The sequence below is a fragment of the Xenopus laevis genome, chromosome 9_10L (genome assembly GCF_017654675.1).
Source record: "Xenopus laevis strain J_2021 chromosome 9_10L, Xenopus_laevis_v10.1, whole genome shotgun sequence".
NCBI classification, from domain to species: Eukaryota; Metazoa; Chordata; class Amphibia; order Anura; family Pipidae; genus Xenopus; species Xenopus laevis.
Genome location: NC_054387.1, coordinates 45,812,186 through 45,829,832, shown reverse-complemented (window position 1 = coordinate 45,829,832; position 17,647 = coordinate 45,812,186). Strand labels below are relative to the sequence as shown.

General features: G+C 37.5%; 4 protein-coding genes across 4 annotated transcripts; all 4 read left to right on the top strand.

Annotated features, from left to right (window-relative positions):
• The first annotated feature begins 883 nt into the window (after positions 1-883).
• Positions 884-1,786, top strand: LOC121398176 (transmembrane protein 81-like). The gene has a single exon (XM_041576981.1). It carries the CDS (start codon positions 975-977, stop codon positions 1,773-1,775), a length of 801 nt encoding a protein of 266 aa, XP_041432915.1. The 5' UTR covers positions 884-974; the 3' UTR covers positions 1,776-1,786.
• A 2,723-nt stretch (positions 1,787-4,509) lies between these two features.
• LOC121398172 (transmembrane protein 81-like) lies at positions 4,510-5,358 on the top strand. The gene has a single exon (XM_041576962.1). It carries the CDS (start codon positions 4,524-4,526, stop codon positions 5,322-5,324), a length of 801 nt encoding a protein of 266 aa, XP_041432896.1. The 5' UTR covers positions 4,510-4,523; the 3' UTR covers positions 5,325-5,358.
• A 3,222-nt stretch (positions 5,359-8,580) lies between these two features.
• Positions 8,581-9,469, top strand: LOC121398168 (transmembrane protein 81-like). Its single transcript, XM_041576947.1, has one exon. The coding sequence runs from the start codon at positions 8,581-8,583 to the stop codon at positions 9,379-9,381; it is 801 nt and encodes a 266-aa protein (XP_041432881.1). The 3' UTR covers positions 9,382-9,469.
• Positions 9,470-14,588: 5,119 nt separating this feature from the next.
• Positions 14,589-15,415, top strand: LOC121398257 (transmembrane protein 81-like). Its single transcript, XM_041577202.1, has one exon. The coding sequence runs from the start codon at positions 14,595-14,597 to the stop codon at positions 15,390-15,392; it is 798 nt and encodes a 265-aa protein (XP_041433136.1). The 5' UTR covers positions 14,589-14,594; the 3' UTR covers positions 15,393-15,415.
• Positions 15,416-17,647: the final 2,232 nt, after the last annotated feature.

Below are 17,647 nucleotides of genomic sequence, written 5' to 3'. Positions count from 1 at the left end.
TAATTAGGGGGTGCGGTCATAAAAATGGGTGTGGTCAAAAATGTTCGCCGCACTCAGCGCACCAAATCTTTTTCTCCCTTTTTCTGTTTCCAAAATGTTGGGAGGTATATATATATTTGATATTAAACACCTTAAAGGTGTTGTTCACCTTTGAGTTATCTTTTAGGGGCAGATTTATCAAAGGTCGAGGTGAATTTTCGAATGAAAAAAATAAAAACGACTTTCAAGCTATTTTTTTGTGTACTTCGACTAGGGAATAGTCCAAATTCGATTCAAATTTGAAAAAAATTCAAAAATTAGAATACAGAAATTTATCATGTACGGTCTCTTTAAAAATTCGACTTCAACCATTCGCCATCTACAACCTGCAGAATTGCTGTTTTAGCCTATGAACCTATTTGGAGTCAATTGGTGGACTATGAAAAATCTATGTTTTTTTGGGGGAAAACTTTGAATAGAATTCGATCGATTGCGCTATTCCTTAGATTCGTACAATTCAAAATCGGCTGAATACAGACCTATTGGATAAAAAACGAACCTATTTGACCAAGAAAAACTTACTTAATTTCGGTTGGTCTTTTTGAATTTGAATTTCGGGGTTTTTTTCAATTCGAAATTCGACCCTTGATAAATATGCCCCTTAGTGTGATGTAGAGAGTGAAGAGGAGGTCTCTTTGCAAAGAGCCAGGGGTTCAGTACTTCAATCATTTACACACGTTATTTGTAATTGCTATTAAAAGCAGGATCTGTCTTTTGAATATAAGAAAAATCAATATCTGTCTGTTTATATTCATTGCACAATGGGCTCTCACTCCTGAAACAATGTTGCAAGCCATTAACACACCTTAAACCGGTTTAGACTGGTTGGTTGGATGATGTCATAATGTACCATTGTGATGTCACAATGAAGAGAAAGCTCTTGGCAAAGAACCAGGTGTTTCAGTCATTTACACTCAAGATCTCGACAGAGCAACATGACATCCAGAATGTTCTTGTTGTTTTTGTTTTCTATTCTTTTTATATCTTTTGTAAAATCACAGGATGAAAAGGAAGTCTATAAACCAGAGCTGATGGACGTCCAAGGCATGGTGGACCTCGAAGATAAAGGCCCTTCTGCCGGATTTATAGTGGTTGAATCTGGGGAATGTAGTGTCACTTGTGGGAATGGAGTTAAGATGGAGAAGCGATGCTTTGTAGATACTTCAGGCGAGACCTCTGATTGCCAGAAAGTAATGTCGCCCTGTAGCATTAGCGTACCATGTCAACTGATGACATTTCAGCGTAAGCCTGGAGATGAATTTGCCGTAGATTGTATGACGGAAGAAGAGGTTAAGGAACAGGGAGAAGTAAATATCTATTGGAAGCATGCTAAAGGCATCATAACCACGGATGCTAGGGTTTTTCGTCCCTTAAAACTTCGGAGCAGCATCCTGACGTTTCCTTCCCTCCAAGTGGAAAATACTGGCACTTACCGTTGTGATGCACAAAGAAAGGCCGATGGACTTTTAGCAAAACAAGTTTATTTTGGCCTCAAGGTGATTAACCCTGAGGTGTTTGATTTGGAATTCAGAAAATATGTCAGAAACAAGAAGTTTCTAGAGGATGTTCCAGCATTAGAGACAGAAGACACTGAGAAGGTCTCCCCCCAGCCAGTAAATAAACTGCTCATTATTGTTGCCACTGGCATTGGCACAGGACTTCTGGTGGGCATTGTTATCTGGCTGTTATTGCTGTTCTTGTGTAGAGCCAAACCCCAGCAGCCTGACTTAGTTTAAATACAATTATTTTAGCCTTCCCACCTTGGATATAGTAATGATTTATGTAAATTTCTATTGTCAATTCAATAAAGTGTTTTTTTAATCGACATACAGTTTGTAATTGTTTTCCTTTGTTTCTTTTGTTAATTTAAATTCTGAAGCTACGGATTGATCTGATTGAAATGTATTAAATGAGCAATGGCTAGTCCTGCTTAGAAGTGGGTGGGACTTTATTTTGTATGTTTGAAGGAATAATATACATTTAATATAAAATCAAAGGTGAACAACCCCTTTAAGGTGTTTAACTTTGTGTGACATAGAGAGTGATATTCTGAGACAATTTGCAGTTGGTTGTCATGTTTATTATTTGCTATCCAGTTTGCAATTTTAGCAGTCAGGTTGCTAGGGTGAAATTGTCCTAGCAACTATGCACTGATTTGAATAGGAGACTGGAATATGAATGAGAGGCCTGAATAGAAAGACGAGTAATAAAAAGTAGCAATAACAATAAATATGTAGCCTTACAGAGCATTGTTTTTAAAAGGGGTCAGTGACCTCCATTTGAAAGCTGGGAAGGCAAATAATTCAAAAACTATAAAAATGAAAAAGTGAAGTCCAATTGAAAAGTTACTTAGAATTGGCCAGTATATAATATACTAAAAGTTAAATGAAAGGTGAACCACCCCTTTATTTATAGTTTTTTTTGTATGAAAATGTAATTGCCTTCCAAAAGAGTAATCATTTCTCCCTTTCTGTTATTTGCTTGTGGTTTTTGAAACAATGCAGCAGAAGTCAGGCCTTTTCCAGGTCTATTTAAATACATATTTAATATTTCTAATATTTATTTAATATTATGTTATATTTAATGGACATTTTTAATATTTAATACGTATATAAGTAATATTTTTTTTTTATATACTTGGTAATTTAATTTTATTTGCATTTTTTTCTTCAAGTGGGAACATGAAGGGACATCATTTCATTTGTTAACCAAATAAGTGGTTGCCAGTTGAAAGGTTCCTCTATAAGTTGACCTTGTGATGCGAAAGTCATGGAACTTGTATCATTTCGGGCTACAACCTAATGGTATACAGTAGAACCCACATCTAAATTTTTTCAGGGGACAAAAAAAAATTATGTAAAATCAGGGAAATATATTATGCATTATACAGGTATAGGACCTGTTATCCAGAATGCTTGGGACCTTTGGTTTTCTGGATAAGGGGTCTTTCTGTAATTTGAATCTTCATACCTTAAAGTAGAAGTCCCCAACCTTTTTTATCTGTGAACCACCGTCAATGGTAAAAAGAGTTGGGGAGCAACACAAGCATGAAAAAAAGTCTCTGGAGGGCTGTTCTTGGCTATTTGGTAGCCCCCATGTGAGCTGGTAGCTGAACAGGAGGCTCTGTTTTGCAGTACATCTGTTCTTTTATGGAACTTAAACTTGCCTCTAAGCCAAGAATTCAAAAATAAGCACCTGCCTTGAGCCCACTGGGAGCAACATCCAAGTGGTTGCTGAGTCACTGGTTGGGGATACTGTTATGGGAAAACATGTTTTTTTTTTTCCAAATACATCAGTTAATAGTGCTGCTACAGCATAATTCTGTACTGAAATCCAGTATTCAAAAGAGCAAACTGATTTTTTAATATATAATTTGGAAATCTGACATGAGGCTAGACATATCATTGGTTTCCCAGGTGCCCCAGTCATGTGACTTGTGTTCTGATAAACTTCAGTCACTTTTTACAGCTGTACTGCAAATTTGAGAGATATCACCTCCCTCCTTTTCCCCCCAGCAGCCTAATAACAGAACAATGGAAAGGTAACCAGATGTCAGCTCCCTGGTAGATTAAAGAACAACACTCAATAGTAAAAATCCAGGTTCCACTGCGACAAATTCAGTTACATTGAGTAGGAGAAACAATAGCCTGCCAGAAAGCAGTTCCATAGTGCAGCTTTGGCTCTTTCTGAAAGCACATGACCAGGCAAAATAACCTGAGATGGCTGCCTACACACCAATATTACAACTAAAAAAAAATACACTTCTTGGATTAGGAATTACATTTTATATGGTAGAGTGAATTATTTGCAGTGTAAACAGTGTAATTTAGAAATAAAAACGACATCATAAAAATCATAACAGAATCCCTTTAAGTCTACAAGAAAATTGTATAAAGATGAAATAAAGCCAATAGGCTGTTTTTTCCTCTAATAAGGATTAATTAAATCTTAGTTTGGATCAAGTACAAGGTACTGTTTTATTATAACAGAGAAAAGGGTTATCATTTTTGCATAAGGAACGGCAGTGTAAATCCAAGCAACTTTCCAATACATTAAAGGAAAAACATCAATGCTTTAAAGTTATTTGTAATTGTTATAAATAGCCATTAACCCGGTTTAGATTGGCTTTGGCTGGTTGATTGGATGATGTCATAATGTACCATTGTGATGTCAAAATGAAGAGTAGGTCTCAGGAGTTTCTTCAGTAATTCAATCATTTGCACACAAATTATTTGTAATTGCTATTAAAAGCAGTATCTGTCTTTTGAATACAAGAAAATCAGTATCTGCTTGTTTACATTAATTGCACAATGGGCTTGGACTCCTGGAACAATGTTGCAAGCCATTAACACACCTTAAACCGGTTTAGACTGGTTGGTTGGATGATGTCATAATGTACCATTGTGATGTCACAATGAAGAGAAAGCTCTTGGCAAAGAACCAGTTGTTTCAGTCATTTACACTCAAGATCTCGACAGAGCAACATGACATCCAGAATGTTCTTGTTGTTTTTGTTTTCTATTCTTTTTATATCTTTTGTAAAATCACAGGATGAAAAGGAAGTCTATAAACCAGAGCTGATGGACGTCCAAGGCATGGTGGACCTCGAAGATAAAGGACCTTCTGCCGGATTTATAGTGGTTGAATCTGGGGAATGTAGTGTCACTTGTGGGAATGGAGTTAAGATGGAGAAGCGATGCTTTGTAGATACTTCAGGCGAGACCTCTGATTGCCAGAAAGTAATGTCGCCCTGTAGCATTAGCGTACCATGTCAACTGATGACATTTCAGCGTAAGCCTGGAGATGAATTTGCCGTAGATTGTATGACGGAAGAAGAGGTTAAGGAACAGGGAGAAGTAAATATCTATTGGAAGCATGCTAAAGGCATCATAACCACGGATGCTAGGGTTTTTCGTCCCTTAAAACTTCGGAGCAGCATCCTGACGTTTCCTTCCCTCCAAGTGGAAAATACTGGCACTTACCGTTGTGATGCACAAAGAAAGGCCGATGGACTTTTAGCAAAACAAGTTTATTTTGGCCTCAAGGTGATTAACCCTGAGGTGTTTGATTTGGAATTCAGAAAATATGTCAGAAACAAGAAGTTTCTAGAGGATGTTCCAGCATTAGAGACAGAAGACACTGAGAAGGTCTCCCCCCAGCCAGTAAATAAACTGCTCATTATTGTTGCCACTGGCATTGGCACAGGACTTCTGGTGGGCATTGTTATCTGGCTGTTATTGCTGTTCTTGTGTAGAGCCAAACCCCAGCAGCCTGACTTAGTTTAAATACAATCATTTTAGCCTTTCTACCTTGGATATAGTAATGATTTATGTAGATTTCTATTATCAATTCAATAAAGTGTTTTTTTTTTTCTACATACAGTTTGGAATTGTTTTTCTTTGTTTCTTTTGTTAATTTAATTTCTGAAGCTACGGATTGATCTGATTGAAATTTATTAAATGAGCAAAGATTAGTCCTGCTTAGAAGTTGGTGAGACTTTATTCTGCGCGTTTGAAGGAATAATATACATTTGATATTAACACCTTAAAGGCTTGTTTTAGTGTGACATTGAGAGTGAGACAATTTGCAGTTAGTTTTTATGTTTTATTATTTGATATCCAGTTTGCAATTTCAGCAGTCTGGTTACTAGGGTCCGAATTATCCAAGCAACCATGCACTGATTTGAATAGGAGACTGGAATATGAATAGGAGAGGCCTGAATATAAAGATGAATAATAAAAAGTAGCAATAGCAATAAATGTGTAGCCTTATAGAGCATTTGTTTTTTACATGAGGTCAGTGACCCCCATTTGAAAGCTGGAAAGAGTCAGAAGAAAAAGACAAATAATTCAAAAATTATGAAAAAAAAAAATAATGAAAACCAATAGAAAATTTGCTTGAAATTGTCCGTTCTATAACATACTAAAAAGAAAACTAAAGGTGAACCATCCTTTTCAAGACACACACAAGGCAACTTTAGGAGATATAGACTTCTGTGCACATGTGGGTGGGACTTACAAAGAAGACGGGGGCACCATAGCAGTGATTTCTTACTGCACCCCTTTACTGGATAATCCGACATCATGTTAAACCCAATTTAAATTGTCTGAAACAAACATAGTAGGAGCAGTTTAACATGTCCACTGAGGAGGGCCCTTATTAATGCACCATTTAATCACAGTTAAATATGAATGTGTCAGGAGCTCACACAGGAGGAGTTTGCAGGGGAAGGGCGGGAACTGCACAGAGAGAGTGTCAGACCTATCAGGGAGAAGCCTACTAAAGTCAGTGCTACTGCACTAGGGGTCGGCAGAGTAGGCACGTGCCTAGGGTGCAAAGCTTGGGGGGCGCCAGGCCCACACCTTATCGGCCGCCTACTCTTTGTCCGGTCCCCTCTTTCCCCGACTAGTAAATAAACTGCTCATTATTGTTGCCACTGGCATTGGCACAGGACTTCTGGTGGGCATTGTTATCTGGGTGTTATTGCTGTTCTTGTGTAGAGCCAAACCCCAGCAGCCTGACTTAGTTTAAATACAATCATTTTAGCCTTTCTACCTTGGATATAGTAATGATTTATGTAGATTTCTATTGTCAATTCAATAAAGTGTTTTTTTTTTTCTACATACAGTTTGGAATTGTTTTTCTTTGTTTCTTTTGTTAATTTAAATTCTGAAGCTACGGATTGATCTGATTGAAATGTATTAAATGAGCAATGGCTAGTCCTGCTTAGAAGTGGGTGGGACTTTATTCTGCGTATTTGAAGGAAAAATATATTCACACTTCAAAACAATCCCGTTTTTCGCGGGACAGTCATGATTTTGACAGCTCAATCCGCAGTCCCAGTTTTGTTACTGAAATGTCCCGACTTTCTTGTTGATCTGCTGCACTGAACAGCCAGAAAAAGATACAACGTTTCTAACTTAATCGGCTTTTGGCAGAGAGCCCAGAATAGATTCTTAGATACTTTTGTAACAATTTAAGATAAGCAAAACAGCAATTGTAACTATTTAAGATAAGCAGGTCTCATGGGGAAACTGTGCTTTGCAGCTTAAAGGGTAATTCACCTTCATTAGCAAAACTGTAATGACACATAAAATCCACAGAAATGTGTTCAAGCTTTCATAACCTGCTAAATTTTGTAAAATGGACATGGTAATTAGGGGTGCGGTCACTAAAATGGGTGTGGTAAAAAATGTTCGCCGCACTCAGCGGACCAAATCTTTTTCTCCCATTTTCTGTTTCCAAAATGTTGGGAGGTATATATATATTTGATATTAAACACCTTAAAGGTGTTGTTCACCTTTGAGTTATCTTTTAGGGGCAGATTTATCAAGGGTCGAGGTGAATTTTCGAATGAAAAAAAAAAAACGAATTTCAAGCAATTTTTTTGTGTACTTTGACTAGGGAATAGTCCAAATTCGATTTGAATTTGAAAAAAATTAAAAAATTTGAATATCGAAATTTATCATGTACTGTCTCTTTAAAAATTTGACTTCGACCATTCGCCATCTAAAACCTGCAGAATTGCTGTTTTAGCCTATGGGGGACCTCCTAGAACCTATTTGGAGTCAATTGGTGGACTATGAAAAATCAAAGTTTTTTTGGGGGAAAACTTTGAATCGAATTCGATCGATTGCGCTATTCCTTTGATTTGTACAATTCAAAATTGGCTGAATACAGACCTATTTGATCAAAAATGGACTTATTTGACTAAAAAAAAATTCGACTTAATTTCGGTTGGTCTTTTTGAATTCGAATTTCGAGTTTTTTTTCAATTCGAAATTCGACCCTTGATAAATACGCCCCTTAGTGTGATGTAGAGAGTGATATTCTGAGACAATTTGCAGTTGGTTATCATGTTTTATTATTTGCTATCGAGTTTACAAATTCAGCAGTCGCGTTGCTAGGGTTCAAATTGCCCTAGCAACCATGCACTGATTTGAATAGGAGACTGGAATATGAACAGGAGAGGGTCTGAATAGAAAGAAGAGTAATAAAATATAGCAAATTGCTTCTGTGTATGAGAGTTCATTGTGTACTTAGAATATCTCTGTACATTTTTTTGTTTTTCATTATAGGTGGGAGAATTATGGAAAATATCGGGAACAAAAGAAATCATACAAAGAAGCATTAAAATGAAAAATATAAATTTGTTAAATTAAAAACGAACATAAACAATCTCCAGATAAATTAATTTCCTATTTCTGGCTTGATGGTTATTAACTTAAAGAGGAACTCCAGCCAAATCCTTCTCTTTTGCATAGAGAACAGCAGTGTAAATTTAAGCAACTTTCCAATACATTAAAGGAAAAACGTCATTGCATTAAAGTTATATGTAATTGTAAATCTGTTTATATTCATTGCACAATGGGCTCTCACTCCTGAAACAATGTTGCAAGCCATTAACACACCTTAAACCGGTTTAGACTGGTTGGTTGGATGATGTCATAATGTACCATTGTGATGTCACAATGAAGAGAAAGCTCTTGGCAAAGAACCAGGTGTTTCAGTCATTTACACTCAAGATCTTGACAGAGCAACATGACATCCAGAATGTTCTTGTTGTTTTTGTTTTCTATTCTTTTTATATCTTTTGTAAAATCACAGGAAGAAAAGGAAGTCTATAAACCAGAGCTGATGGACGTCCAAGGCATGGTGGACCTCGAAGATAAAGGCCCTTCTGCCGGATTTATAGTGGTTGAATCTGGGGAATGTAGTGTCACTTGTGGGAATGGAGTTAAGATGGAGAAGCGATGCTTTGTAGATACTTCAGGCGAGACCTCTGATTGCCAGAAAGTAATGTCGCCCTGTAGCATTAGCGTACCATGTCAACTGATGACATTTCAGCGTAAGCCTGGAGATGAATTTGCCGTAGATTGTATGACGGAAGAAGAGGTTAAGGAACAGGGAGAAGTAAATATCTATTGGAAGCATGCTAAAGGCATCATAACCACGGATGCTAGGGTTTTTCGTCCCTTAAAACTTCGGAGCAGCATCCTGACGTTTCCTTCCCTCCAAGTGGAAAATACTGGCACTTACCGTTGTGACGCACAAAGAAAGGCCGATGGACTTTTAGCAAAACAAGTTTATTTTGGCCTCAAGGTGATTAACCCTGAGGTGTTTGATTTGGAATTCAGAAAATATGTCAGAAACAAGAAGTTTCTAGAGGATGTTCCAGCATTAGAGACAGAAGACACTGAGAAGGTCTCCCCCCAGCCAGTAAATAAACTGCTCATTATTGTTGCCACTGGCATTGGCACAGGACTTCTGGTGGGCATTGTTATCTGGCTGTTATTGCTGTTCTTGTGTAGAGCCAAACCCCAGCAGCCTGACTTAGTTTAAATACAATCATTTTAGCCTTTCTACCTTGGATATAGTAATGATTTATGTAGATTTCTATTGTCAATTCAATAAAGTGTTTTTTTTTTCTACATACAGTTTGGAATTGTTTTCCTTTGTTTCTTTTGTTAATTTAAATTCTGAAGCTACGGATTGATCTGATTGAAATGTATTAAATGAGCAAAGATTAGTCCTGCTTAGAAGTGGGTGGGACTTTATTTTGTGTGTTTGAAGGAATAATATACATTTAATATAAAATCAAAGGTGAACAACCCCTTTAAGGTGTTTAACTTTGTGTGACATAGAGAGTGATATTCTGAGACAATTTGCAGTTGGTTGTCATGTTTATTATTTGCTATCCAGTTTGCAATTTTAGCAGTCAGGTTGCTAGGGTGAAATTGTCCTAGCAACTATGCACTTATTTGAATAGGAGACTGGAATATGAATGAGAGGCCTGAATAGAAAGATGAGTAATAAAAAGTAGCAATAACAATAAATATGTAGCCTTACAGAGCATTTGTTTTTAAATGGGGTCAGTGACCTCCATTTGAAAGCTGGGAAGGCAAATAATTCAAAAACTATAAAAATGAAAAAGTGAAGTCCAATTGAAAAGTTACTTAGAATTGGCCAGTATATAATATACTAAAAGTTAACTGAAAGGTGAACCACCCCTTTATTTATTGTTTTTTTTGTATGAAAATGTAATTGCCTTCCAAAAGAGTAATCATTTCTCCCTTTCTGTTATTTGCTTGTGATTTTTTAAACAATGCAGCAGAAGTCAGGCCTTTTCCAGGTCTATTTAAATACATATTTAATATTTCTAATATTTATTTAATATTCTGTTATATTTAGTGAACCTTTTTAATATTTAATAAGTTATAAGTTCATAAGTAATATTATTATTTTTTTTTATATTTGGTAATTTAATTTTATTTGCATTTTTTCTTCAAGTGGGAACATGAAGGGACATCATTTCATTTGTTAACCAAACAAGTGGTTGCCAGTTGAAAGGTTCCTCTATAAGTTGACCTTGTGATGCGAAAGTCATGGAACTTGTATCATTTCGGGCTACAACCTAATGTTATACAATAGAACCCACATCTAAATTTTTCAGGGGACAAAAAAAAATTATGTAAAATCAGGGAAATATATTATGCATTATACAGGTATGGGACCTGTTATCCAGAATGCTTGGGACCTTTGGTTTTCTGGATAAGGGGTCTTTCCGTAATTTGAATCTTCATACCTTAAAGTAGAAGTCCCCAACCTTTTTTATCTGTGAAAAGAGTTGGGGAGCAACACAAGCATTTAAAAAAAGTCTCTGGAGAGCTGTTCTTGGCTATTTGGTAGCCCCCATGTGAGCTGGTAGCCGAACAGGAGGCTCTGTTTTGCAGTACATCTGTTCTTTTATGGAACTAAAACTTGCCTCTAAGCCAAGAATTCAAAAATAAGCACCTGACTTGAGCCCACTGGGAGCAACATCCAATTCAGTGGCGGAACTACCGGGGGAGCAGGGGGCCCGCCCCCCTCTAGGATCGCTACTGATCCAAGTGGTTGCTGAGAGTCACTGGTTGGGGATACTGTTATGGGAAAACATGTTTTTTTTTTTTTTCAAAACACATCAGTTAATAGTGCTGCTACAGCAGAATTCTGTGCTGAAATCCAGTATTCAAAAGAGCAAATATCATTAGTTTCCCAGGTGCCCCAGTCATGTGACTTGTGCTCTGATAAACTTCAGTCACTTTTTACAGCTGTACTGCAAATTTGAGAGATATCACCCCCTCCTTTTCCCCCCAGTAGCCTCATAACAGAACAATGGAAAGGTAACCAGATAACAGCTCCCTGGTAGATCTAAGAACAACACTCAATAGTAAAAATCCAGGTTCCACTGCGACAAATTCAGTTACATTGAGTAGGAGAAACAAAAGCCTGCCAGAAAGCAGTTCCATAGTGCAGCTTTGGCTCTTTCTGAAAGCACATGACCAGGCAAAATAACCTGAGATGGCTGCCTACACACCAATATTACAACTACAAAAAATACACTTCTTGGATTAGGAATTACATTTTATATGGTAGAGTGAATTATTTGCAGTGTAAACAGTGTAATTTAGAAATAAAAACTACACCATAAAAAAACAGAATCCCTTTAAGTCTACAAGAAAATTGTATAAAGATGAAATAAAGCCAATAGGCTGGTTTTTCCTCTAATAAGGATTAAGTATATCTTAGTTTGGATCAAGTACAAGGTACTGTTTTATTATAACAGAGAAAAGGGTAATCATTTTTGCATAAGGAATGGCAGTGTAAATCTAAGCAACTTTCCAAAACATTATTATATGTTAACTAGATGGTGTCGTTTCTGAAGAAACCACAAGATGTTGGCTTTGAAACGCAAGAGGTGTTGGGGCCAGTCGCCCCTGGTGCAAAGAGAGTACACAAAGTTGGTAGAATCTGGTTTAAAACGGTGACAATTGAAGCAGACCAAATTGTACCATTAAAATCAATCAAAAAATCTGATTGGCTGTTTTTGGCTCCACCCACTTTTAAAATTTGAATCCCAGTCCCCCTGTGACCGACTGTGCCAAGTTTGATGTCCCTGCCATTAACTGTGAAAGAATGGCAGCAACTTATATATTGACATTGATTAGCAATAGGTAACATTTGATTGGCTGTTTTAAACTCCACCCAGTTTTCTGAATTTTAACCCCAGTCACCCAGTCATGGTCTGTACCAAGTTTGGGGCCTCTGGCTTTAAAACTGTGAGAATGGCAGTATTTGAAACTTTTACATTGAAGTCAATAGGTAAAATCTGATTGGCTGTTATTGGCTCCGCCCACTCTTCCTAAATTTTGGGCACAGTCACCCAGTGAGTAATTGTGCTGAGTTTGGGACACTTGGCATTTACAATGGAATAATTGGTCAGCACTCACCCAAACCAAAATTTATCAAAATGGTGCACGTGCAGGGTTGTCCACTCCAACCGGATAAACAATGCAGAAACGGAATCACAGCACCATCCAAAGCGTATTTTTTCTTAAAAAGCCTTTATTGCATTCTCTGGCTTGGATCTCAAGTGAACAACGTTGACAAAGGGCCACATAGGCCTGAAACGTTGTTCACTTGAGATCCAAGCCAGAGAATGCAATAAAGGCTTTTTAAGAAAAAATACGCTTTGGATGGTGCTGTGATTCCGTTTCTACACTTGGCATTTACGCCGTAATAATAGCAGCAATTTGGCGTTTTTCATTAAGGTCAATGGCTGAAATCCGATTGGCTGTTGTTGCCCCGCCCCCTTTTTTTCCTAATTCTGAACCAGAGTCACCAAGTGACTAACACTTTAAGGTTTCGGAATCATGACATTTAACATGTAAAAATGGCAGCAATTTGATGTTTTTCTATTGAAAATCAATGAATGACATTTGATTGGTTGTTGGTGGCTCCTCCCACTTTTCCTAACTTTGAAGTGCAAACACCCAGTGACCACATTTGTGATATTCAAGGTCCATGACATCAATAACGTTCAAATGGCAGCAATTTTTAATTTTTCCCATTTAAATTATCAAAGAAATCTGATTGGTTGTTTTTGGCTCCACCCACTTTTCCAGATTTTGATCCCGGTCCTCCAGTGACCAACTGTGCCAAGTTTGAGGACCCTCCCATTAACAATATAAGAGCGGCGACAGTTTTAACTTTTCCCATTTAAACGAATGGCTAATATTTGATTGGCTGTGGTAGACTCCGCCCACTTTTCAAAATTTTAACCCCACTGACCCATGGTGCCAAGTTTTGGGTCTCTGGTTTTAACACTGTGGGAATGACAGTGTTTTACATTTTCTCGTTGAAGTCAATAGGGAAAATCTGAGTGACCCAAGTTTGGTGAGAGTAACTTCAATGCTGTACAAGTGGCAAAAGTTTCAAATTTTCCAATGAAAGTCTATGGGAAAAAATGGGGTTTTTGGGGGGCCGCCACAGGGCCACGGAGGGTGGGATTGCTTAACAGAGCACAAGCAACCTATTCGGGTATGAGCCGAACAAGTGTGCAAAGTTTCATAATTGTACTCCTAAAACTCTGGGATGAGTAGCGTTTAGAAAATTGCTAAAATTTCATTGGCTGTTGGTAGCTCCGCCCACTTTGGGTGCCCCCCAAAATACATATTTATTATTATTCGGGGTGGCACCAACAATATGCGGTCCGAGTTTGGGGAGTGTAGCTTCAAAACTGTACGAGCGGCATCGATTTGAAAATTTTCCCTGTCAAAGTCAATACGAAAAAAGGCGACTTCAGTGGTCCGCCGCACGGGCGCAGTGGGTGGGATCGCTTACTAAAGCACAAGCAACGTACTTTGCTATAAGGCGAATAGATGTTGAAAGTTTGGCGCTTGTACCCATAAAACTGTAGGAAGAGTAGCGTATAGAAAATGGGGGGGCGCTAATAATAATAAGAAGAAGAAGAATAAGAACGAGCTGAACTAGTAGATCAATATGTTGGCTTTTTCAAAGCCAATATAATTATACATTAAAGGAAAAACATCAATGCTTTAAAGTTATTTGTAATTGTTATAAATAGCCATTAACCCGGTTTAGGCTTTGGCTGGTTGATTGGATGATGTCATAATGTACCATTGTGATGTCACAATGAAGGGAGGTCTCCTGGCAAATAATCACGAGTTTCTTCAGTACTTCAATCATTTACACCCACTTTATTTGTAATTGCTATTAAAAGCAGTATCTGTCTTTTGAATACAAGAAAAATCGGTATCTGTCTGTTAACATTCATTGCACAATGGGCTCTCACTCCTGAAATAATGTTGCAAGCTATAAACCACCTTAAACCGGTTTAGACTGGTTGATTGGATGATGTCATAATGTACCATTGTGATGTCATAATGTACCATTGTGATGTCAAAATGAAGAGGAGGTCTCAGGAGTTTCTTCAGTAATTCAATCATTTGCACATAAATTATTTGTAATTGCTATTAAAAGCAGGATCTGTCTTTTGAATACAAGAAAATCAGTATCTGTCTGTTTACATTAATTGCACAATGGGCTTGGACTCCTGGAACAATGTTGCAAGCCATTAACACACCTTAAACCGGTTTAGACTGGTTGGTTGGATGATGTCATAATGTACCATTGTGATGTCACAATGAAGAGAAAGCTCTTGGCAGAGAACCAGGTGTTTCAGTCATTTACACTCAAGATCTCGACAGAGCAACATGACATCCAGAATGTTCTTGTTTTTGTTTTCTATTCTTTTTATATCTTTTGTAAAATCACAGGAAGAAAAGGAAGTCTATAAACCAGAGCTGATGGACGTCCAAGGCATGGTGGACCTCGAAGATAAAGGACCTTCTGCTGGATTTATAGTGGTTGAATCTGGGGAATGTAGTGTCACTTGTGGGAATGGAGTTAAGATGGAGAAGCGATGCTTTGTAGATACGTCAGGCGAGACCTCTGATTGCCAGAAAGTAATGTCGCCCTGTAGCATTAGCCTACCATGTCAACTGATGACATTTCAGCGTAAGCCTGGAGATGAATTTGCCGTAGATTGTATGACGGAAGAAGAGGTTAAGGAACAGGGAGAAGTAAATATCTATTGGAAGCATGCTAAAGGCATCATAACCACGGATGCTAGGGTTTTTCGTCCCTTAAAACTTCGGAGCAGCATCCTGATGTTTCCTTCCCTCCAAGTGGAAAATACTGGCACTTACCGTTGTGACGCACAAAGAAAGGCCGATGGACTTTTAGCAAAACAAGTTTATTTTGGCCTCAAGGTGATTAACCCTGAGGTGTTTGATTTGGAATTCAGAAAATATGTCAGAAACAAGAAGTTTCTAGAGGATGTTCCGGCATTAGAGACAGAAGACACTGAGAAGGTCTCCCCCCAGCCAGTAAATAAACTGCTCATTATTGTTGCCACTGGCATTGGCACAGGACTTCTGGTGGGCATTGTTATCTGGCTGTTATTGCTGTTCTTGTGTAGAGCCAAACCCCAGCAGCCTGACTTAGTTTAAATACAATCATTTTAGCCTTTCTACCTTGGATATAGCAATGATTTATGTCGATTTCTATTGTCAATTCAATAAAGTGGGTTTTTTTTTTCTACATACAGTTTGAAATCGTTTTCCTTTGTTTCTTTTGTTAATTTAAATTCTGAAGCTACGGATTGATCAGGTTCAACTTTATTAAACGAGCAACGGCTAGTCCTGCTTAGAAGTGGGTGGGACTTTATTTTGTATGTTTTGAAAGAAAAATATATATTTGATATTAAATACCTTAAAGAGGTTGTTCACCTTAACTTTTAGAGGCACATTTATCAAGGGTCAAATTTCGAATTCATGTGAGTTTTTTGAACTCCCTTAAATTTGAAATTATTCGACTTGCTGAAATGTATTAATAAAAAAAGAATTATTTAAATTCGGACGAATTTAAATGATCAGAAAACTCGAATCAAATAAGGCAGCTTTAGGAGATATAGACTTGTGTGCACATGTGGGTGAGACTTACAAGGAAGACGGGGGCACCATAGCAGTGATTTCTTACTGCACCCCTTTACTGGATAAACCAACATCATGTTAAACGCAATTTAAATTGTCTGAAACAAACATAGTAGGAGCAGTTTAACATGTCCATTGACAGGAGGGCCCTTATCAATGCACCATTTAATCAGTTAAATATGAATGTGTCAGGAGCTCACACAGTAGGAGTTTGCAGGGGAAGGGCGGGAACTGCACAGAGCAGAGTGTCTGTGCTACTGCACATCTGCACCAACAGGAGCAAAGTACCCCATGAGTGGGTACCCAAGTCATTACTACAATAGGAGTCTAACCCATATTCAGGGACCCAGCCAATGAGATCATTAAATACACAAAATTGAACTGCAACCAGTTTTGCAGCATAAATATATCCCCCCCTTCTGAGAATGAGTTGGTTTCTGCCTTGGAGAGAGGAAGCCATGCAGGGGCAGGTGGGTAAGTGTTCCTAGTATGGGGATATCAGGCTGTGTGTGGGATTTTGTATGTATAACTTAATTTATGAAGAGCTGTAAGGCTATGCAGTGTTAGACAGGTATGGGACTTGTTATTCAGAATGCATGAGGATTTCAAGATAACTGATATTTCTATAATTGTGATATTCATACCTTGTCTACTAGAAACTCATGAAAATGTTAAATAAATCTGATAGGCTGGTTGACACATTTTCAATTAAAACAAAGTTGTTTTTTAAAACTGCTCAGTTTGGGATAAAGGAAACATGCAATCGATTAGAATATTTGTTGTTAAAGTCAGATGCAAATGTAGACTTTTTAATTTGAAAAAAAGACTTTCTAAGCTGCTCGTCTATTTATGTAGTGGAAAAATTATTATTAAACTATTAATAATTAAAGGGAATTAAAGTATTAAAGGGAAATGGAACTGTTTACAGACTGATCCCATTTTAAAAAGAGTACATGCATACATAGTAATAATATAAAAGATATACAAAATTGGTATCCTGGCATACTAAATATGTAGTATACTGTATAATGTGAGTGCAGATCCTTATTAGACAGTTGAGAACATGTTTGGGGGAACACCTGTGAGGGCTAAAGAGTAAAAGATAAGGATAATCCACCGTACAAATATTTTGAGAATGAACATGGAAGAGAACAGATTCAATTTATGTGGAATAGTTAATGTGGAGGAAATCTTACAACTAAACTACAGTACTAAGATTGAAGTCTAAATGGATATTCCTATTATATACAGTGGCGCTTAAAGGAGAAGGAAAGGTTAAAACTAAGTAAGCCTTATCAAAAAGGTCCATCTAAATATACCAGTAAACCCCCAAAGTAGTGCTGCTCTGAGTCCCCTGTCAAAAGAAAAACTGCATTTCTTTCCTTCTATTGTGTACACATGGGCTTCTGTATCAGACTTCCTGCCTTCAGCTTAAACCTCATTGCCCTGGGCAAGAGCATGCTCAGTTTGCTCCTCTTCCCCCGCCCCCTCCCTTCTCTACTGTAATCTGAGCCCAGAGCAGGGAGACTCAGGCAGGAAGTGATGTCACACCACATTAATACTGCAGCTCCTATTCTAAACAAACAGAGAGTTTCTAGAGCTTTTTACTCAGGTATGGTAAAACATTCTACAGAATAAATATAGCATTCTAGCTTGCACTATTGCAGCTAATCTATTGGCAATAAAATGCCTCTGTAGCTTTCCTTCTCCTTTAAAAGGATGAATATTTATTTTGAGTTAAAACATTCTTGGCATCAATTTGGAAATAAGTA